The sequence below is a fragment of the Mya arenaria genome, chromosome 3, assembly GCF_026914265.1.
Source record: "Mya arenaria isolate MELC-2E11 chromosome 3, ASM2691426v1".
In the NCBI taxonomy this organism is placed as follows: Eukaryota; Metazoa; Mollusca; class Bivalvia; order Myida; family Myidae; genus Mya; species Mya arenaria.
The window spans coordinates 64,889,447-64,912,836 of NC_069124.1; the positions used below are offsets into that span (position 1 = coordinate 64,889,447).

Here is a 23,390-nt window from a genome sequence, read left to right on the forward strand (position 1 = left end):
ATTTTTTATATTGTACGTTATGTACACAGGGGCAGGGCACCCCCCCCCCCCCCATTTGACCACCCCCTCTTCCACCATTTTATTTTTAAAATAATCCATGCTTACTAAAATAATATGGGACCTGTTACTAATGATAACTGGCATTAATGTTTTATTTTTTTCTATTCTATTATCTTAGTAAAAGATGAAAACAACGCACCCTGCCACTGTGGTTACTTGTAGATGTTATCAAATATTTAAAACGGTTTTACATCTTGTGAATGATTGATAGTACAGTAACCTGATTGTTGAATCACACATTAATTTTAGAGATGCTTAGCGAAATTTGCTTTGCAAGGTCGTGTAAGGGTTTCCTTGGATGCAGTAATGGAGTCGTGTTACGGTTCGCGTGGAGGCCGCAAAGTGTTATTTTAAAGTTTTTGTGGAAGCCGACAAAGGGTCATGTAACTATTTGCTTGGAGGCCATAGAAGGGCCGTATTACAGTTTGAGCGGAGGGCGCAACAAGGCCGTGTTAATATATTCTTGGAGGCCGTAATGGGGTCGTGTTACAGTTTGTTTTCAGGCCGTAAGAGGGTCGTGTTTTAGTTTATGTGGCGGCCGTTATGGGTCGTATTATGGTTTGCTTCGAGGCCGTTAGATGGTTGTGTTTCGTTTTGCGTGTAAATGTATGCCGTAAAAGAGTCGTGTTGATGTATTCGTTAAGGCCGTAAAGGGTAATGTTGCGGTTTGTGTGAGGCCGTAATGGGGTCGTGTCATGGTTTGCGTGATTATCGTAAAGGGTCGTGTTGCTGTTTGCGTGAGGCTGTAAATGGGGTCGTGTCATGGTTTGCGTGATTATCGTAAAAGGCCGTGTTGCGGTTTGCGTGAGGCCGTAAATGGGATCGTGTCATGGTTTGCGTGATTATCGTAAAGAGCCGTGTTGCTGTTTGCGTAAGGCTGTAAATGGGGTCGTGTCATGATTTGCGTGATTATCGTAAAGGGTCGTGTAGTTGTAAAGTGGCCGTTAAACGGTAATGTTTTGCAACGGTTTGCACGCAGATCATAAAGTTTGCATAGAGGTCAATAAAGGGTCGTGTCATGCTACGATTGGTAAAGAGGTCATTAAATGGTCATGTCATGCTACGGTTTGTATAGAGGTCATTAAAGGGTCAAGTCATGCTACCGTTTGTATAGAGGTCATTGAAGGGTCGTGTCATGCTACGGTTTGTATAGAGGTCATTAATGGGTCGTGTCATGCTACGGTTTGTATAGAGGTCATTAAAGGGTCAAGTCATGCTACCGTTTGTATAGAGGTCATTTATGGGTCGTGTCATGCTACGGTTTGTATAGAGGTTATTAAAGGGTAATGACATGTTGCGGTTCGTATAGAGGTCATTAAAGGGTCTTGTCATGCTACGGTTTGTATAGAGGTCATTAATGGGCCGTGCCATGCTACGGTTTGCATGTAGGTCAGTAAAGGGTCATGTCATGCTACGGTTTGTATAGAGTCCATTAAAGGATCGTGTTATGCTACGGTTTGCGTTAAGACCGAAAATTTTGGTTTCAGGTTTGTGTGTATATCGTGAATGGATTGTGTTAATTTTTATGTGGATGTTTTAACGTGGTCGTGTAAAGGTATGTGCGGATGTCGTAAAGGGATAAAGTTTGTGTTGATGCCGTAAAAGGTTTTGTGTTTTGGTTAGTGTGGATGCCATAAAGTGGGTCTTGTTAATGTTTGTGTGGATGCCGTAAAGGGGTCGTGTTAAGGTTTATGTGAACACCGTAAAGAATCGTGTTGGGGGTAAGTGTGGATGCCGTAAAGGAATCGTGTTCAAGTTCGCGTAAACGCCATAAATGGATGGCGGTCGCAGAAGGGTTTTGTTGACACTTAGTACGAAGAGGGGGAGACGTGCGCCGGATGCGCCCGCTTTTGATTACTATTGTTATTCTGCAATTGTCAAATCTAGCTTTTGTCAGTTATAATAATGTTATGTAGAACCCAAATCTAACAACAAAGGTTTATATTAAGTTATACATGGGGTTCTTATTATATATAACAACCGTCATGTAAAATTTCATTGTCCGAATAAAATTAAGAAAAACTCAGCGACTGTCTGACAAAATACAACTTTGTCCGAATAAAATTAGGAAAAACTTAGCGACTGTTTGACAAAATACAACTAGGGTAAGATACCATCAATTGTACTAATAAGAACACATTCGTTCAAAGATGCATAATTGCGTTATAGTTTGTTAATTCTGACGATAATCACTTGCTAGTATATAAGTAACTGACTGAGGTACATTGAGGTTATTCAGCTATTGGTCACTCAATATAAAACATATCACAGAACAGTATGGCAGTAACACAAGCTAAGGAAAAGAGTTAACCTTGTCTTTGAACCCATAATGTTAAAAAAACACAGACAAGTCCGGTGATAAATTAGTTTTATATAACCTTATTTATTGGCACAAAGTTAAATATCTAACAGGCTCTCGCAGTTCTTACTAGAGGAACGCAATGGTACAAGCAACGCTCCGAAATAATACTTAGAAATAGGCACAGAAAAAGAGAATTCTTAAATGTTCCAACATGTCTTGGATATCAAATAAATTTACAACTAATGTATGCCAGATTGTAGAACAAGTTATTTCTGGCATACACAGCAATGTCTCCCATTATTGCTCCCGTAATAGGGATTTCACTACCATATTGATTTAATTCAACGTTAAGTCTTGAGTCTCGTTTATAGATTCAGTACATTGGTGATATGGACCAACAAAAATACTGCTAAGAGCTCGCGCGCGCACGCACGCACGCACGCACGCACGCACGCACGCACGCACGCATGCACGCACGCACGCACACACGCACACACACACACACACATCTCCCCCACACACTATGTTTGTTTTGACATAACTTATTGCTGTTTCTAACAAAATAATGAGCTTTTACACTCTTGCTTCCACAACAAGCTATAGCCAAGACCAACATAGGCATTATGCGAACAATTAAAGGATCATAAAGCTCTCTAAATGCAAATAAAACATTTTATAAAAAAACTACTTAAACAACGACACCATGAAATAAGTCATACAGTGTAGTTTAAAATGCATTTTGTTAAAAAGGCGTACAATAATGAAAAAAGGCAACAAGCGTATCAGACACACTTTTGCTACATGTATGTTATCGTCGGATACCCAGATACACTACCACGCTATGATTTGTTATTAAGAATACCGCAATTTAGTACCGTGGTTGCCGACGATTACATGCATGCCTGTGAAACGAAATAAAACTTTGCTTAAAAACAACGAAGACAACAACAACAACAACAACAAACTAATATTTTCACAGTTACAAACCGAGGCAAAGAAATATACATTCATTGTCACTTAACAGTCTTGTCTTGTAGCAACACCAACGCAATGAATTCCGACGCTTAAATTATGTGTCGCAAATTGAATGGTTGATATATAAATTTGAAATGTCGATACTTAAAATTCAAAACAGTGGTATTATTGTTAAATAAGAACTAGATGTCTTAGCAATAGAAACAAACGATTCTAGCAACATAAAACGCTTTATAAAAATGAAATTAAAAGCTATGTGTATAATAATCGTGCAGTAGTATATTGTCAAGAATCAAATTAGCAACAAGTAAAAAAAGGAAGAAAAACATAACCAAGGTTGGTATTCTTAAGGTTCTCGAAAATGTGCATAGCAACGCATGTAGATACATTCTTTACATTGTTTGTCTCACAAAATTACAAAAATGTCATACAAAAATACCCACACAAATAATTGAAAACAGAAAACATGATGTTTAATCCTTTTAGCATATTATACATGACTTTGTATATTTTTATACTTGTTGTTTTCACCATGTCAACGAGACAAAAACATGGATTTTGACGAAATCATGTATCAAATGAAACGTCAAAAACCAATCTGATATATACTATATATGTATAAACAGGTCTCAAGCATCAAAGCATATTCAAAAGGGTATGTTTTCCTCATTCTTCTTGTGAAGCCGGGCACAGAGGTTGTATAAATTCTCGTTGAGATAATAGCAGTTGTTAATATCAACGGTTGTTTCCCTGAAAAAACAACAACAAGAAGATAATCAAAGCGCTGAAAGCGCTGTATGAACAGGGTTTTATACGGGGTTTCACCATTATGATTTACGATCATGTGTGTATTAGTAAGGTGCTGATATGTCGCACAGTGAATCTAAGAGTCCGCGTGTAAAACAACCCCAGGTTTATTGAAGCATGATGGTAAATGAAAAATTAATATTTTATTGACAATAAAATTAATGTCGCTGTGTAAGAAGGCAAACAGTGATGGAGAACGTAACCAATCCGAGCAGAACTCCATCATATGGTGTTACATATAAGTATATATATATACTAATCAAACTTTACTCATTAGAAAGAGTTTGCCTATGTTTGCCTTGTTATTCACAAAACAACTTTAAAACAGAATAAGAGAAATGGTTTCTTAATAAAAAATGATGAAAAAATAAATAATTGATTTCAAACAATTGTAGATATGTATACATCATATAAAGTTAGCATAAAACGTTTAATTTCAAAACTTTTTTTCCTTCATTGTCTATATGGTCAGCGACTCTCTTCTATTTCTATATCATCAGGTAACTCGTCAGCACTTTAGCATGCTTGTTATTCACACGTGGGCTATCACGTGATGTTTTAAGCAGGGAAACTGTGTGATAATTGGTTTAAATACAAAATCTGCAGATGTCGTAAAAATACATGACAAAACTAAATAAATGCAGCTGAATGAAATAATGATCATTCCAATCCATTGCTAACCCAAGACAAACACAAAAGACTACACATGCAAATCAATACTAACCATCAGAACATCAGATTCCAAGTAAAACAATTAAGTTTTCTAAAACAAAGTAAAACAAACATCTCTGTAGACTTCAAATGTGCACGACAATCAATCAAGCTTGGATTTCCCGCTTCTTCTTTACAAAGGCAAGGCAGAGCAATCTGATTAACTTACTGCATTATCTCATTACAGGATTATCTCTCTTCGACTGTAAATTCACTTGGCTTCATCATTGTGTCACGTGATTGAATGATGCGCTTAGAGTGGATAGTAATTCTTTGTTTACATTTCGATGTTCATTCATCTTTTGGTGCAGGGATACTACTTTAATGTTATCTTTATTTAAGTTCAACAGATTAAATTATTTAAATAGATATTGCGTTATGATTGCTTCTTGCTTTGTCAAATCTACCTCGGTTATTTGAAACATAGCTTGCAATTAATATAGTCTGCACTTTCTCAAACAATATGTTTTGTGGTAAATCGGCTGGCGACATTTGTTACTATTAATAGGATTTTTCTGTTGTGAGTGTCGAGTTTGTGGCTACACTGAACAGGGTTGAAAACAACGCTGTTCAAAAACCGATGTTCCAAGTTGCTACTTGAGTTTTGACAGAAAACTACCATGACTATTGTAATATATAATATTGCGAACATTGGTTGGTAACTCCGGCGAACTATTTTGATACATTATTGACTTAATGCACTAAATTCATACGAAACTGTATGTACTATCAGCCCGATGAGCGGTGACTGTGGCAGCATTTCATACGAGACCTTATTTTACCAAATCATATTCTTCACACCTTGGAAAGATAGGGTGCTATTCTTCACAGCTGGGAAAAATATGTGTCACACATTTCGAACATATATGTCACAATTCTTGGGAAATTTGTTTTCGAAGCCAGTTTTTTATGTACAAAGAAACCACATTCCTCATAGGTTAAAAAAAATCATGAATTTTTTTTTAACAAAGAAATATTTTTTTTACAAATGAGTCACATTTGTGACAGATTGCTATTGTCAGTATTGCAGATATATTTGGTTGATATACATGTAAACATACAAATTATATTGAAAAATAATAGAATTGTTAATTATGTTGATGTTGTTGTCGTTGTTGTTGTTGTTGTTGTTGCAGTTGTAGTCGCAATGGTGGCTTCTGTATCCTCAAAATTAGTGTTTACATTATAAGCAAAATGTTTTCAAATTGGAAATGGCATAGCAGAAAGTTTCAGAAACTTTGAAATTACTTTTCATTTCATTATTATTAAAACTATTTTAGGTTTTCGTTTTCACAAAATACAATAGAAACAATTGACTCAGTTTTGAAGTTGATCGTCAGATAGAAGGGAGAAAGTGGAGAAGAGCTCAGCGGGTATGAATGATCACCACCGTGTTGAATACACACATTAATTAATTTAATGGTTTTGTCCTTTTTCTAAAACAATAAAAACTTTGCAATACTCTTTTGACCTTTGAACAATTAATCCCTGAGCAAGTACAGTACCTTGTGCCATCGCAATACGTGATAATCGGTTCCCCGTTGTTCGTGGACCAGTTTACCCTTGCTGGCAGGTAGTACGTTTCATCCCCGTTTTCAACTGGAGCAGCTACGTACTTCCACTTCTACTTGTATAATAAATGGGGCAATGAGTTCGAATTGTAACAAGATAATGAACTCATAGTATGTATTAAGCAGGCGGGGAAACAAATTATGATGTAGTTTCTGCTTAGTTCTAAATAATAAAGCGCGGTACATATTGACGGCCGTTATGCTATTTTATTAGCTGGACATGAAGGTTATAACTTATTACCAAAGACATGTTTAAATGCATTTTTTTTTGCATCTATAACATGCATATACAAAAAAGTTCACACTGACCTTTCTGGCCGCGTCCGAAACAGAGACTTGCTTTTGTGGCAAAATAAATTTTCCAGGTTCCTCACGGCCTTGAGCGGTTTTAAATGTTTCCTTGCCCAAAGGGTTTTCTATCGTGGCTGGAATAAAAGGTCGATCACCGTAATTATTTTGCGAACACCATCACAATTATCTTAACATTTTAATTCCTAAACAAATGATTTCCTTAGTAAGTACAAACGAATAAAAACACAACTACGCAAACGCCACGCCCATTTGGACGAATATGAATATACAGAAAACCCCAAAATACACCATTATCGTTTGAGAACGTGCTCTGCTGGAACCGCCCCAGATTGCATTTTTCATTATTTATGGATCGAATTGCCGACTATTGGGGTTCATCGGTATTTCAAATATATGACCAATGAAAACCAATTAAAGAAAGTATTAATTCGGAAGGTCTAACAGCGGCGGCGTTAATGAAGTCACTTATATCATCGGTGTCACATATATTTTTAGGCGATAAAACATCAATTGATTAATCTCAAGCGTCAGTTTAGTATTATCAGAGGTATTCCAAATATGTTGCGTTCATCGGAATGTATCCACATTGCCATAGACTTTTATAAATAGTAAAACTAACGTTCATATTGCATGATCCGGTCGGCGTTATGAAGTCATCGTATATTAATTACTTCACTCCGTGTGACCAAGCCCGACGCCATTTGACTAAAGTTTCGAATATCTGCCATCAGGAGTGAAGCTAGCACTTTATTCATGTGAATTCATAATTGTGCTAAGGGTGGTCGGGGGGCATGCCCCAACCTCGACCACTTTTGAAAACCATGGTGCATTCTTGTGCATTCTGTGCGTTCTGTGGTCCTTTATATAATACTTGAAAATGGACAGTTTTAGGATCGAATAGTCAAGTATGCATATTGCAACTTTGTCTGATTTTTGTTTTGTCAGAACCATGTGATTTCAGCCACGTACTTACGTTTAGGCAGCTAAGCGCCTGGCCATTCCTTTTTACAAATGTAAATGTCGATCAAAACATTAAAAGAAAAATGTAGTTGATAAGGTTTGGTTTGTAATTTTCGTGCGCTCGACCAGTATGCAACATACCGATCAATTCTTATGTTGATATGCATTCATGTATGTGGAAGCTCAGTAGTATTATAAGTATTATATGTATTCGTAAAAAATATCGGGATATGTGATTGCCCGACTTACTCAGTATAAATCGTCCAGTATCCTTGTCCAGCACGAGGACTTCTTTACCCTGCATATCTTCCTCTCGTTCCTTAATGTCTCTGATATCTCTTTCGTATTTTTCTTTGGTAATCTTATAGACATACATGTCACGTCGCACGTTCACGATGTCCCCGTTAAAGAATTCAATTTCGCTGCCTCCGTTTATAATTTTGCCCGGGCCAAAACTATATATGTAGCGTGGCAGAGGCGCTATGACATAATTTGTATTCTGAAAAAAACAACAACAACCACACAAACCTATCACAATGTTAATCAAACTTGTTTTTGTCGTATTGGTGGTGTGCTTAAACAAGCATTTGATTAAGAGCATATTCATATTAGAGTATTTTAAGTTTACTTTGAAAATCAAAGCCCTTGGTGGAAATAATACACATTTTCAACGTTTCTAAAATTCTAATTATACTGTTCAAAATCGTTCAAACCGTCATTGGCGGGTGTATTCGATCCTCTTCCGTCAGAATGGAATCACGACCGATTTCCTCCATATGGCCACAGCTATCTTTCACCCAAACAAATCCGTGTGCACTCCTCCTTACTACTTGTCCAAAGTAATACCAGCCATCATCCGCCCACTTGGCCAATACCTCGTCGCCAACTTTAAGGCCAGCAGCAACTACAATTTTGAAAGCACTGTGCAGTTTAGTATCACATTTCTGTATATGATCGTACTCATCTCTCTGCGGTAAAACGTGGGTTATTTCCTTCCGTTAGATTTTTCTTCTAAAAGTCATCCAAACTGACAGAAACTGACAGTAGTAATTGAAATTATATTCGTTCTAGTTTTATAGCTGTTATTATTACCGTTTTTAATTGAATAACCCTTGTATGAATATATATTTTAAAATATCCCCCTGCTTCAGATTGTGTTATATATACATATATACAACATACAGTTGTGCAAACCTGGTGGTGGTGGTGGGGTTGGGGGTGGGGTTGTATGTTGTCTCAGGGTCTAAAAATATAATAATATTTAGAATATTTAGTTTATATTCCTGGTGATTGGTACCTCAAGCAGTTAAACGCTTTTGAAAATGTATACGGAACGTTAGAACCTGTACATTTATGTGTAGTATACATGATTAACAAGCTTAAGTACTCTCAAATTAACTGAACCTTGTTAATTTTAATATTTAAAACCAGTCAAAGCTTTTTTCAACATGTCCCACAATAGAAAAACGTAAGGTTTTCGAATCTAAATTATCAGCATTAACTTAGCGATGCTTTATTGTACTTTCTTAACATAAGGATGTTCATGATTGTCGACCATACACCCACTTTGAAGAACAGACCCCCATTTAAATAAGCTATATGTATATATAATGTTTACCAACCTTTTTACCACATTTATCGCCTATAGCTTTAATTTCGTTTACAATCTTTTCACCAGTAGCGTGTATTTCCTCTCTCATTTCCAAACTAACTGTATTGAATTTCGCATCGATTATCTGCACATTCACTTCATTTTGTTCGGTTTTGTTTTCCATTTGTCGCTCAAGTGCAATTAAATGCTCCGAAATCTGGATTCGAGACGTCTGGATCTCTTGCCCGATTTTGTCTCCGTTCTGATCAATTCTGTCACCAAGAGTCTGGATTTCCTTTTCAATTTTGGTGGTGCTACAGTGTTTTTCGTTTTCTGGCTGACGTTCAAGACTGCAACATAGATCACAAATATACCGCTACTTTCATTTGAAACAATGACGATTTAAGGATTTAAAACCAGTCCATAGTTAAATACATTTTGAATATCATGAAATTAAAATAGAAAGTTAATCACCTTGATGCAAGAAATAACTAGGTGCTTCTATTTATATACAGTCGAACCCCGTTGGCTCGAAATCCAAGGGACCGTCGAAAATAACTGAAGCCTCAGAAAGTTTGAATCAAGCGGGAATGCTTACATTCAGTATATAAAAATAAGTCCTTAACATCCAGTTTGGGCCAAGGAGCAGTTTGACCCATTCGAGGTCGGGCCAACGGGGTTCGACTGTATGCAGTTATTGAGTTAAGTTTTGGTAATACATTATCAAGCACAATTAAGTGTAAAGGAATAACGACAACGCATGCACGAACAGCTCGGCAAATAGCATTCACAACAGACGGAACTTAAGTTGATATTTTCGTAAGGTATCTTTTTCTTGAAAAACTGACTCATTCTCACTCAAGGAATGACTTTTAGAAATGTGTTATATTGCTAAACTGTTGATGATGCGATAGAAAAACGCGGATTTACAATTGTTTCTCAGGAATGTTGCCATTCTCCTAAACGCTACCCTGTTGTTTAAGGTGATTAAAAAATATAAAAATAATGTGATGATATGTGTTCCCATATCGTTCTGGTCTGCAAAACAAAATGCATTAAGTTTTACTGCGCAAAGCTACATGCATTATTATGAAAAATATTTCCAAATTCATGATGAGTACCCATTGTAAACAAGTAATTGAACTGAAAACAACCAACTGAGTTTTACACAATAGTTGTTTATGCTCATTTTTAGGTTCATGATGAGAGATGAGAGATACAAGAACACATTTTTTCGCGACGGATATACATAAATTACAACACTAGCTCGCAGAGCTATTTTCAGACAAAATACAAATCACATAACATATCAATAACACAACGCAGAACCTGGAAGATAATACATGAATGCATTCATTTACGATTAAAGTTAAATAAAATTAGTAAAATAGTTAAAACTTAGAATGATATCATATTAATTGATTATTGATACATCGATTCTAAAAAGATAAAACATTATAAACATATGGAAAAAATAAAATCATCACTGTTGAGAAAATTTGTTTCTTAATGCTATAATTAGATAAAAGATTTAAAAGATAAAACATTATTCAGACGATATGTTTATGTCTTATGTTAATATTGGATTAAGATAAATCCAAACATGCAAACATTATTGACACAAAAGCAGATTTAAAAAAAATAAGTACCAAAAGCGGCGCATGATATTAAAGACATTATCGATGAAAATGTAACAACTGATAAAAAAATGCAGATAAAGAAAAACGAGTAGGAACTAGTAGGATATTAAGCATGCTAAAACCTGTATAAATAGATATAAGAGGCAAAGGGTTAAGTAACTACCAAGCGTACTTTAAAACTAAGACATATACACATTCTAGTATACAACACTACCAAAACAAAACAACACAATATTGACAGCAGTCAAAATAAAAAAAATAATAAATGATTTGATAAAAAAAGATAAGTTAAGATAAAAAGATACAGACATATTTCTGAAAGTGTTAATTTTAAAAGAAGCACAACTGATATAATTATAACAGGTTGCGTTAAAGGGATAACGAATAACATCAATGTAAAGCACTAGTTGGTTATAAAAATTATGTATTGTGTTATCTAAGACGTCACATGGAACACAGACACATGGTTATATGGTAAAGCCTATGTATTACTAAAAATCATTTGATAGCACTGTTTGATTGTCGGTGTTCCACGTGATTGGTGTCACATCTTTTGACTAATAAGATATAGGATTAGTGGATTCATGGTTTCGGGAGGGGGGTGAGGATTTGTGGACTCATGGTTTCGGGAGGGGGAAGGATTTGTGGACTGATAGTTTCGGGAGGGGGAAGGATTTGTGGACTTGTGGTTTCGGGAGGGGGGAGGATTTGTGGACTCATGGTTTCGGGAGGGGGAAGGATTTGTTGATTCATGGTTTCGGGAGGAGGGAGGATTTATGTACTCATGGTTTCAAAAAGGGGGGGGGGAGGATTTATGGACTCATGGTTTTAGAAGTGATGAATAATGACATACGCTAGAGCCGAAGCAGAGGTAGCTTAAACATACAAATTACCTTCCTCCTAAAACAAAAATCCTGCAACTAAAATAAGCCGTATTTTTATCATACAAGTTAAAAAGTGTCATACTTGTTTTGGCAGTGGGGTAAGATACAAACGCGATACGGTATGTTTAACATGGTCAATCTATGTCCATTGGAGCGGAAGATCGTGGCCGATAAATATAGTCAAAATACAGTCATTTCACTAGTGTAATAATACTCATCGTTAAAAGTATATCCACAACCAAACCATTAAACCGGCATTTGGGTGTATACTTTCATTGACAAAACATTGTCATGACATCTCATTTGGATCAATGATTTAATATGTGTTTATCTTGGTCTCTTTTAACCATATTTGATAATCAGCTGGACATTGGGGCAAATTTGCATACGGGATACACCATGTTCAGCTGTGGGTTCAGGAGTGCATGACGTTGGGGGAAGGGCACAACCGTCAACTCGCCTCAAACTTTTATTTCATTAAGTCATTGAAATGACACGCATAAAATCGTTGATGCATTTCACTTGATAATACTTATTAACATCTTGTGAACTTAACAATGAAGACAATGCATTTTTACTGTTTCGATATCAAGTTAAGGTTGAACCATGTGTTTTTATTGCCCCATAATATTCATTTGTCGGCCAACTGTGTGTGTGTGTGTGGAGGGGGGGGGGGGTAGGTGCACGTTTTATTTGTGCCTCCCGCTAGCCCGCCACTGATCTTTCAAATATGTTATAATATGATCAAAACATGCATGTTAAAGCACGGTTTTGGACATGTTTTAACATTGAAAACGATTATGTACACATGCTGCAAACATAATTTGGAGGTGTTAATTTTCGCAGGTACTTCAGATTTTTAGATGAAGGAAGTTAACTAAGCAAATAATTTGGCTTAAAGAATTTATAATTAAAATCAATACTTTTTATTGTAGGTACCTAATAGTAATGTAAAGCAAATCTTTTGACAGCACATTATTAAATCAATTAAACTCCTTTTCTCATATTCTAGCAACGCTACTAGTAAGGGGGCCTGTATCGCAATTGGACATTGTCTTGTCTACATTCACTGTTAACACATAAACAGAAAATAACTATAACTTTACCTTTCATCTTTCTTCGTCACGTGCCTGAAAAATATGGAATCAAATTAAGCTCACTGTAATTATAAGTTCAAACTTATTCTTTATTATGATTTAATGTACACCACAATAGATATACTAGCAAAATCATCAACAGCAACCGTTGTAGTTACTGCAGTTGTTGTTGTTTGGGTATTTGAAGTTCTTGTTGATCACCACCAAAATTAATGTTCAATCGCTGACCTAATTTGAGCTTAAAGATGAAAGAATTCTGATTGTTAACTTTTGTCTCCTTTTTCCTTGGATCTTCGTCTGGAAAAAATGGACACATGATTGAACTGTACGTAGTCACACATGCCAGTGTTCGCAAGGATAATTTGTCCATTTGAAATCGCCGCACAATTATTATGATAGCGAGTCATGATGATTTGAAGCAGGTGAATCGGGCAATTGAAATAGATTCAATGGTGTGTTCGACAGAAAAAAACAAACTCGAAAGTAATGATATTATTTGTGTTGCAAATCAATTGATATTGAAGATGAATTTTTGGTATTTGTTAGTTTATTTTTAGTACAGTTATTAGTTTTATTATACCATACTTTTGTCTTTAATGATAAAAATCCCATTACCCGAAAAGTGATATTTTGACTATCAACCTTATTGACACGTGGCCAAGCGGAAATAAACTGTCAGATCATGTGACAGCAGTGATATTTTAAATATCTAACAATGTGCAAATAACTGCTTCAATATAAGCTTAATCATGAAGTGATTACATCCCTTATACACATACAACATTGACGTCACTATTTAATGTGTACACAAAAACATCAGAAAACAGGAATTTTCAGCAAGTAAACATGTTAAACTCGTTTAACTAAATGAATTAAAAACATTTAAAACTTTTTATGTACTTAATTTTGTTCGGTATAATATAATAAATACATATACCAGCATGTGTGAAATTGATATTGGCACCCCTCGAAATGCCTCTGGTGACATTCTGCTCTCGGGTTGACAATATCAATCACTCAATGTCACATATGCTGCCATATGGTATTTACATAATATTTCGTTAATCCATCTTTGTTTAAATATTTACACTTAAGTCGATACAATTCAGATATTGATAATTGCATTTTCTTGTAAAACTTAATTTGTACCTTCTTTCCTTCTTTTTTCTGCCTCTGGAAATAAATAGAACTCTAGTTAGACCATATACGAAGTTTACTTTTTTACAATGATGTTAACTTTTATGGTTCTCAAACTATGCTTTAAACGAAATAAAACATCTCAAATTCCATATTGTTCAATGTAAACAAATTCCATCAGAACCTCCCTGGTTTTACGTATAAGTGGGTGAAGAGTGTTGACACCCATACGTTTATATATAGTGCATCCATATATTAATATATTATGGGTGCATCAATACAAAGCAGTGCATCCATAATATTTTAAGTAAGTAAAGGAGCACCAATAATATATTTAGCCACTATTGATGTTTAGGATTTAGGAAAAATGTATCCACGATAAATCTTTTTTCCTCATGACACCAGCTTAACTTCTAGTACAGTGTTCTGATGAATATTTCAAGGCAGTGTTTAACGATTCAAAGACATTGTATCGTCGCCATGTTTACACTTAACACAAACACCTTTTGTTTCTAAACCAAACAATAAAAAAACGATAAACAAGACTCCACACACGCACCAACTAATTATACCGTAGTGTAGAACCCCTTTTGGCTCGAACTCGCTTGGCTCGAATTCCTCTGTGGCATTCCCGCTTGGCTTGAATTTTCCGAGGCTCGAGGTATTTTCGCCAGTCCCTTGAAGTTCGAGCCAATGGGGTTTTACTATATTTAATATAAGTATATTTTTTGTTTACCTGCCGTTGGCGTCTTTTCTATTCCTTCGTTCGTTTTGTGGTTTCTTTTTACAATCATTACCAACATCATCCATGCCATCATGATATTTTTTAACCCAACGGTAGTCATCGTCATCATCATCATCATCATCATCATCATCATCGTCATCATCATCATCATCATCATCAACAGCCAATGATTGGCGCCTGCATTACAATTTAAACTACTGTTTGAAGTTGAAAATAAAGATACAACGAAAATAGATCTTTCTAATGATTAAATATTTACATACGGCACCAACAAAATTTGATGAACATTTACCGTGCAAATGCCGCCATTGTTAAACAAAAACTGTACAGGTATAGTGTTTAATGGAGACTTAATCTATTGGTGATTTTCATATAAATGTTTTTAATATAAGTAATTCTAAAAATCAACACACATATGGCATGTATTTGTGCAGCTGCATGTATTCAATTAATACCTTTCCCGCAGGCAACAGTCCAGTCCGATACCGCTGAGTATTCCAAGGTAGCGTGACTTGCCGATCTTTACCAGCATTCTTCGCTTCTTCTCCACCTAGCGTATTTCAACAATATTGTGTTTTCGTTATTAAAGTATTATTATATTTTGCATTTGTACTTGAATTAATGATTAAATAACATACTTATTCTGTAAGGCACCTTTCTTATATATTTATATAAATTACTGTCCTTTTTATTAAGATGCAAAACGGTTGCCTCCTTGTATTTCTTAGAACACACTGGTATTTATTTTCTCTTTCCCAAAATCAATACATGTATATAAAATAATAAAATAAAAAAGAAATGCATTCATTTACTTTCGTATAAGTTGATGTTTATGTGTGTTTCCTTTCGTTGCAATGTAAGAACATTTTTGGATATAGAGCATGACCCTTCTTTTCGCTTTTCTTACAAAGGCAATTCAGTTTATTACTACTTTATTCTCGTGAGCTCATATTATCGTTAGGATAGTCGAACTATCTAATACACATACACTTGTATCCATAGCTTTAGTCAGTATTGCCATGTGTAACTCAAGTACACGTACATCCATAGCTTTAGTCAGTATTGACATGTGTAACTCAAGTACACGTATATCCATAGCTATAGTCAATATTGACGTGTGTAACTCAAGTACACGTATATCCATAGCTATAGTCAATATTGACGTGTGTAACTCAAGTACACGTATATACATAGCTATAGTCAATATTGACGTGTGCAACTCAAGTACACGTATATCCATAGCTATAGTCAATATTGACGTGTGTAACTCAAGTACACGTATATACATAGCTATAGTCAATATTGACGTGTGCAACTCAACTACACGTATACTCATAGCTATAGTCAGTATTGACATGTGTAACTCAAGTACACGTATATCCATAGCTAAAGTCAGTATTGACATGTGTAACTCAAGTACACGTATATCCAAAGCTTTAGTCAGTATTGACGTGTGTAACTCAAGTACACGTATATCCACAGCTATAGTCTGTATTGACATGTGTAACTCAACTACACGTACATCCATAGCTATAGTCAGTATTGACATGTGTAACTCAACTACACGTATATACATAGCTATAGTCAGTATTGACGTGTGTAACTCAAGTACACGTATATCCATAGCTATAGTCAGTATTGACGTGTGTAACTTAAGTACACGTATATCCATAGCTATAGTCAGTATTGACATGAGTTAGTCAAGTACACGTATATCCATAGCTATAGTCAGTATTGACATGAGTTACTCAAGTACACGTTTATCAATAGCTATAGTCAGTATTGACGTGTGTAACTCAACTACACGTATATCCATAGCTATAGTCAGTATTGACATGAGTTACTCAAGTACACGTATATCCATAGCTATAGTCAGTATTGACGTGTGTAACTCAACTACACGTATACCCATAGCTATTGTTAGTATTGCCATGTGTAACTCAAATACACGTATATCCATAGCTATAGTCAGTTTTGCCATGTGTAACTCAACTACACGTATATCCATAGCTATAGTCAGTATTGACATATATATACCAATAGATTTAGTTAGGATTGACAGGTATAACTCAAGTACACGTAAATCGATAACAATAGTCAGTATTGGCATGTTAAACTCTAGTAAATCTTTAACTTAAGAAGACGTACATCAATAGCTACAGTCAGTATTGACGTGTGTAACTCACTTACACGTTTATCCATAGCTATAGTCAGTATTGACATTATTAACTCAAGTACACGTTTATCCATATCTATAATCAGTATTGACGTGTGTAACCCAACTACACGTTTATCCATATCTATAGTCAGTATTGCCATGTGTTACTCACGACATGTACATCCATAGCTATAGTCAGTATTGACGTGTGTAACCCAAGTACACGTTTATCCATATCTATGGTCAGTATTCCTCTCTGTAACTCAAGTAAACGTTTGTCGATAATCACTGGCCGTGCAACTAAAGTAAACGTATATTAAAAACCATAGTCTGTATTGATATGTATAATTGATGTGCATATTTATCGAAAGCCCTAGTCCGTATTTGACATGTGTAACTCAAGTACACGTTCATCGATTGACATAGTCAGTATTGGCATGTGTAGCTGGAGTACACGTATATTGATAACCATAGTCAGTATTGACACATGTAAATCATGTACTTGTATATTGATTGCAATAATCAGTATTTACATGTGATATTGAAGTGAACGTTTATAAAGATTTATAACAAAATGAAATAGAAAAATCTGTGCTTGGCGAAGTAAAGCATAACTTATTGTATTCCATCAAACTTTAACCAAATAATTGAAAAATGGAAACGAATTCCAATGATGAAATTGTAAATAGTATTCATGGAAGAAAGTTAATATAACAAATATAAGAGTGACACTGATGTAAATTCAGAGGAGTTTTCAAAAGAAATACATTTACTGAATCAAACCAACAATCTAGTTGTTATTCAAATGACAATTTATGTTATTTCTGTTCGGAATTGTGTCTGTTATTGGAATGTAGAAGAGAACATTTCTGATACGTTCAACATCAATTATATATATAAAATATAAAAAAATACTTGTCCCCTTGGCCAAACACGATATATAATACATAAAATAAATTGCTTAACTGTGCAAACGTTTTAATATTAAGTATGAAAATCATAAATAGTGCATTAAGTTTGCATCCTTTCATAACGAGCAAACATAAAGCGTAGGAAACAGTTTCATTCGAGGACATTCATTTCTTGAATATATACATACATGCAAGAATACCTCCTTCACTACATCAATAACCGCATTACACCTCAATTTTCCTCAACATACTACCTCTGTTTTTCATTCTAAAATAACAGAAATTCCTTCTGCAAACGACATAATTGTAATATCATCAATCGATAGAGAAAACATGATTATTTACTAATCATTTTTGCCTGGTATATAGCTCTTAACGATTTCACAATGTTTAAATTATATAACTTTTCCATTTCTATTTGCTGCAGTAAGAGCCAGCCACGCCCCCCACCCCCCATCTTGAGTTGTATTACCTTCGTTGGTTTTTTGGTTCTAATTTGGTCTAATACTTTTCGCCGTGTCTGTCATTAAGGAACGTTGATAAGTCAAAGCATAACCTATGATTAAAATGGCAATTAGCCAATAAACAATACACCGCAATTTGAACTTCTGTTGTGTCATCACGGCCTTGAACTCGTAACCGGGGTTGGAAAGCTGGTATAAATCAAAACATATATATTTTTAACTAGGGAATAGCCGGTCTTGTATTAATCGCTACTGTCGCCAATGAACAGTTTTAATCGAACCGAGACAGCTGCTTCGGATGTATTTGTGATTTCGATGGATTTTTCTTTCAGAATGTACTTTATTCACGGTTAGAAGAAATACCTTTATTTTGGTTTGCATATATAGGAGGTTGTGGAAAGAATAATATTTCCTACACTGACTTCAAATAAAAAAAACAATAATGAAAAATGTGATTAAAATGTGACCACATTGCCCCTTTATATAACAAAAACAAATCGGCAAATGGTGCCAAATGAAATATCTAGTAATTCATATTAAAGAACTTACAACTTTGCCATTGTAAAGTCTAACGGAGTAGAATCTGTGTTCGAGGGGCGGTAGACGAGGCACGTAGCAGACTCGGCCCGGCATATACTGCATATACATACCGCTCGGTCCCATCACTCTCATCCGCGTCAAAACGTAGTCCCAAACCTGGCAAACAAGCGTTTTTTTAACAATACAGGTAGTACAACCATACGTGGCATGTAAATGTATATGCAACTTGTGTGATTCGTATCTATCCTTTGTTTTCATAAGAACTAGGTGTGGCGGTAATGATGGGCACCTTTTCCCTCGTAAAATAGAATATAATTCCTCCCCCCCGCCCAGTTAAACCCCTTGTTTGTTATCTTTTGAGAAGAATTGACCTCTAATCATTTAGAAAAGAAATTGTACCAACTAAGTGCCCTTCATGGATATGTAGGTTTGTTGAATAAAAGGTTTGACAAGTTGAACATTATATGAAACATGTTAGTAGTCACCACAAATCCTTTAAAGCGAAATAAACTATTGAAACTAAAACTGAAATGAGTTAATAAGAAGAATCAATACAGTACATATATTGGACGCTAATCGCGAGTTATGAATTGGGGAAAAAATGATTAACAAGTTAACGGCTTATCTATTTAATGCTCATAGTACAATATTTTAGTTATATCCATACATTAAAGATGAAATGAAGCAACATGGACTCACATAATTTGTTATCCAAGATCTTTTAACTGATATGATATACAATATTTGCAAATACATGTCAAATACTTGTAGGATGTTATATTATAAAGTAGTTGAAGTTACTGTTTAAACTCAGTTTGATATGGGTGTTCTTACGTGTAGCGGCGGGCAGGACACAGCTCCGCCAATGGAAATAACGTTGTTCCGGTGAACACGCCTCCTACCCCACTGGTAGAAATTTACTTCTGCTTCTTCCGGTTTGCCCCACTGTTGGATGACATGGCCTAAGAATTGAATTTACGTTAGATTTAATGCGGAATCGAGAAAGCGTACATTTTCATACTTTACATTTATATAAGTGATCTTAATCGTCTGCATGACATGCTTCACACTTATAATAATGATCTTAATCCTCTGTATGACATGTTTTACACTAAAATGAATGATCTTAATCCTATCCATAACATTCTTGACACTTGTATAAATGATCTTGAGCATCTCCATGACATACTTTACACTTATGTAAATGATCTTAATCATCCCCATGACATGCTTTACACTAATGTAAATGATCTTTATCATATCAATGGTACATGTTTTACACTTTTATAAATGTTCTTTATCATACCAAAGGCACATGCTTTACACTTATATGAATGATCTTAATCATAGCCATGACACATGTTTTACACTAATATCAATGATCTTAACCATCGCCATGGCGCATGTTTTACACTTATATGAATGATTTTGAGCATCTCCATTACATGTTTTACACCTATGTAAATGATCTTAATCATCCCCATGACATGCTTTACACTTATGTAAATGATCATTATAAAACCAAAGGCCGATGTTTTACTCTTATGTAAATGATCTTTATCAAACCAATGGGGCATGTTTTACACTTATATGAATGATCTTAATCATCGCCATGACATATGCTTTACACTTATATGAATGATCTTAATCATCGGCATGACACATACTTGACACATAAATGAATGATCTTAATCATAGGCATAGTAGCGTAACTCACCATATTATACACTTAGAAGAATAATCAATTGTATGATAGCATACCTTTTAATGCCATACATCATGTTGTGAGTTATTGATCATAATATTTTACGCTTTTTCAAGGATTTTATAGTTGAAGCTGAATTTTTTGAAATATGTGCAATAAAAAGTTCTTTAATAATTAATATCACGTCATGTAAGGACTATAAAAAATAAATTGTATTGAAATTGGCTCTGAGACAAACCTTGATGACTGTATTGATACCTTAATATTTGCAATGCAATCAATTATTGCTGATAAAATCTGTGCAAAGACAATGGTGCATATTTAATTAGAATATCAAATTTCAAAAAAAGTAACCTGTTTTTCGAAACGTTATTTACGAATTTTTCGAAAATGGATAAGGCCACACATTATGGGTTATATGTAGCCTCACCTGGCTGGTAGATTTTGGGCGTCCAAACAGAATAGGTTATAAATATACCTGGCTGGTAGATTTTGGGCGTCCAAACAGAATAGGTTATAAATATACCTGGCTGGTAGGTTTTGGGCTTCCAAACAAAATAGGTTATATGTGTAGCCTCATCTGGCTGGTAGATTTTCGGCGTACAAACAGAAAAGGTCATATATATAGCCTTACCTGGTTGGTAGATTTTTGCGTCCGAATATAATAGGTTATATGTGTAGCCTCATTTGGCTGGTAGATTTTCGGCGTCCAAACAGAAAAGGTCATATATATAGCCTTACCTGGTTGGTAGATTTTTGCGTCCGAATATAATAGGTTATATGTGTAGCCTCATCTGGCTGGTAGATTTTCGGCGTCCAAACAGAAAAGGTCATATATATAATCTTACCTGGTTGGTAGATTTTTGCGTCCGAATATAATAGGTTATATGTGTAGCCTCATCTGGCTGGTAGATTTTTGGCGTCCAAACAAAATAGATTATATGTGTAGTCTCTCCAGGCTAGTAGGTTTGGTTGTTCTAAACGAAATAGATTATATGTGTAGTCTCACCTCTCTGTTAGGATTTGGGCGTCCAAAGAAATTAGGTTATATGTGTATCCTCACCTGGCTGGGAGGGTTTGGGTCTTCAAACACAACAGGTTATATGTGTAGCCTCACCAGACTAGTAAGATTGTGTGCTCCAAACAACATAGGCTATATGTTAATCCTCACCTGACTGGAAGGTTTTGGGTACTCGAAACAAATAAGGTTATGTGTGTATCCTCACCTGGCTGGTAGGTCTTGAGCTTCCATTGGTGTAATAGTAGACATTTTTCTTATCGTTTTGTTTTTCCTTTCTTGTATCCGAAAGTGGAACTAGACTTGTAATCACTTTGGTATTGACTAACTATTCGAACATTGACTCCCCCCAACACTTTGGTTATGCCTAAATATACTAGCATTTAGTGTACTGTGTAAAAATACAAGCCTCTGCCATCCCTCTCGCCCACCGCTCAAAGGCTTTGATAATGCTACCCCCTCCACACACACACACGCACACTTTGGTAATGCCTAACAATGTATTACCATATAGCATATAATAGTAAGTATTGAAGCCCCTCCACCCCTCCCACACACTTTTGCAATTTCAATCTTTACTAGCAGGTAGTGTATTGTGAAAAAAATTGTCTCCCCACCCCCACACTTTGGTAATGCCTAACAATACTAGCATTTAGTGTATTGTGGAAAGTTTCAATCAGTATTTTTTATATAAATAATAAAGTGCCCACGATGTTACGCAAAAATGACATGGACATAAGTTAAACAAAGGTCATACCCGGATAGAAGAATCCATTGTCCAACTTGGCGATGACCATCAAATTCCGTTTCTGTATATTGACTGTATTAGACACGTAACGATGACACGCGCCGTCATTTATATAAACCATCATTTCACTCATCTTGCTAATGTTCTGTTGTAAGAAGTTAAGTGTTATGACTTTGCAAATGTGCGGTACCTAAAGATATTGTGCATCGTTCTACGAATATGGATGATAATTTCCAATTGTATTGACTCAAAATTGTGAATCAATATAATCGACTATACTGAGCGAGCATGTTAGCTTAATTTAGGAGACAAGACAATTAGAACCATTGTCTAATACTGACTGGTTTGGAATAAGTTCAATGGGTTTCAATGAGCAAGGCTTTGAAAGAATTATGCTATTTTGATTAACGTTTCTATAAACAGTAGCCTTTCTAGCTTAAAAAGAAATAGTTTAGAACTCGCAGTTTAAACTAAATAATAATACACAATTTATTTAAACAGAGTACCTGTTTAAATGCTGGTAGTTTGCTTGTTTGAAGAAGGTTCCCTGTATCTATAGGTAACACTTCTAGATAATACAATTAAGCTCAGCAAAAACCGCCAAATGTATGTTGATTAACGACACCTTTCACATATGACCACAGTGAACACGGGAAACCTAAATAGAGTATATTAGCTTAATAATATATGACATGCGAGGACGCGTGTATGTCGATTTACCAGCCTAAGGGTCGTATGACTCGATCCAAAACATTTTTTATTAAATTTGTTCTATATAAATATCTTTATTAAATATTTCACCAAACAGCGCGTGCGACGTATATTAACGTGATGATGTGCAGTAATCATGTATACCACTATGATGAGGAGGCATATTGATGTTTTGCTTTAGTTGTCCGTCCATCCGTCCGTCTGTCTGTCTGTATATCCGTCACAATACGTGTCCGCTCCATATCTTTTAATCTGCTTAAGGGTTCAACATATTAAAACTATGTGCAGAGCGCATATCACAATCAGGTCGGTTCAATGTCAAGGTCAAACTTAGACATCAAAG

At 35.3% G+C, this 23,390-nt stretch overlaps 1 protein-coding gene across 3 annotated transcripts; it reads right to left on the minus strand.

The window, feature by feature from the left end:
• Nucleotides 1-3,016: 3,016 nt before the first annotated feature.
• Nucleotides 3,017-22,643, minus strand: LOC128228180 (uncharacterized). Of its 3 annotated transcripts, none has more exons than XM_052939341.1 (15): nucleotides 22,346-22,643; nucleotides 19,700-19,827; nucleotides 18,875-19,021; nucleotides 15,248-15,342; nucleotides 14,784-14,969; nucleotides 14,060-14,083; nucleotides 12,920-12,943; nucleotides 11,823-11,849; nucleotides 9,321-9,639; nucleotides 8,893-8,941; nucleotides 8,412-8,602; nucleotides 7,948-8,197; nucleotides 6,736-6,851; nucleotides 6,361-6,479; nucleotides 3,017-4,087 (listed from the first exon to the last, which is right to left on the minus strand). In XM_052939341.1, exons 1-15 carry the CDS (start codon nucleotides 22,467-22,469, stop codon nucleotides 3,985-3,987), a joined length of 1,902 nt encoding a protein of 633 aa, XP_052795301.1. In that variant the 5' UTR covers nucleotides 22,470-22,643; the 3' UTR covers nucleotides 3,017-3,984. The 3 variants fall into 3 exon arrangements, with proteins under 3 accessions (XP_052795301.1, XP_052795300.1, XP_052795302.1); XM_052939340.1 differs by having other exon boundaries at nucleotides 8,881-8,941; XM_052939342.1 differs by lacking the exon at nucleotides 11,823-11,849 and having other exon boundaries at nucleotides 8,881-8,941.
• Between the last annotated feature and the right edge of the window lie 747 nt (nucleotides 22,644-23,390).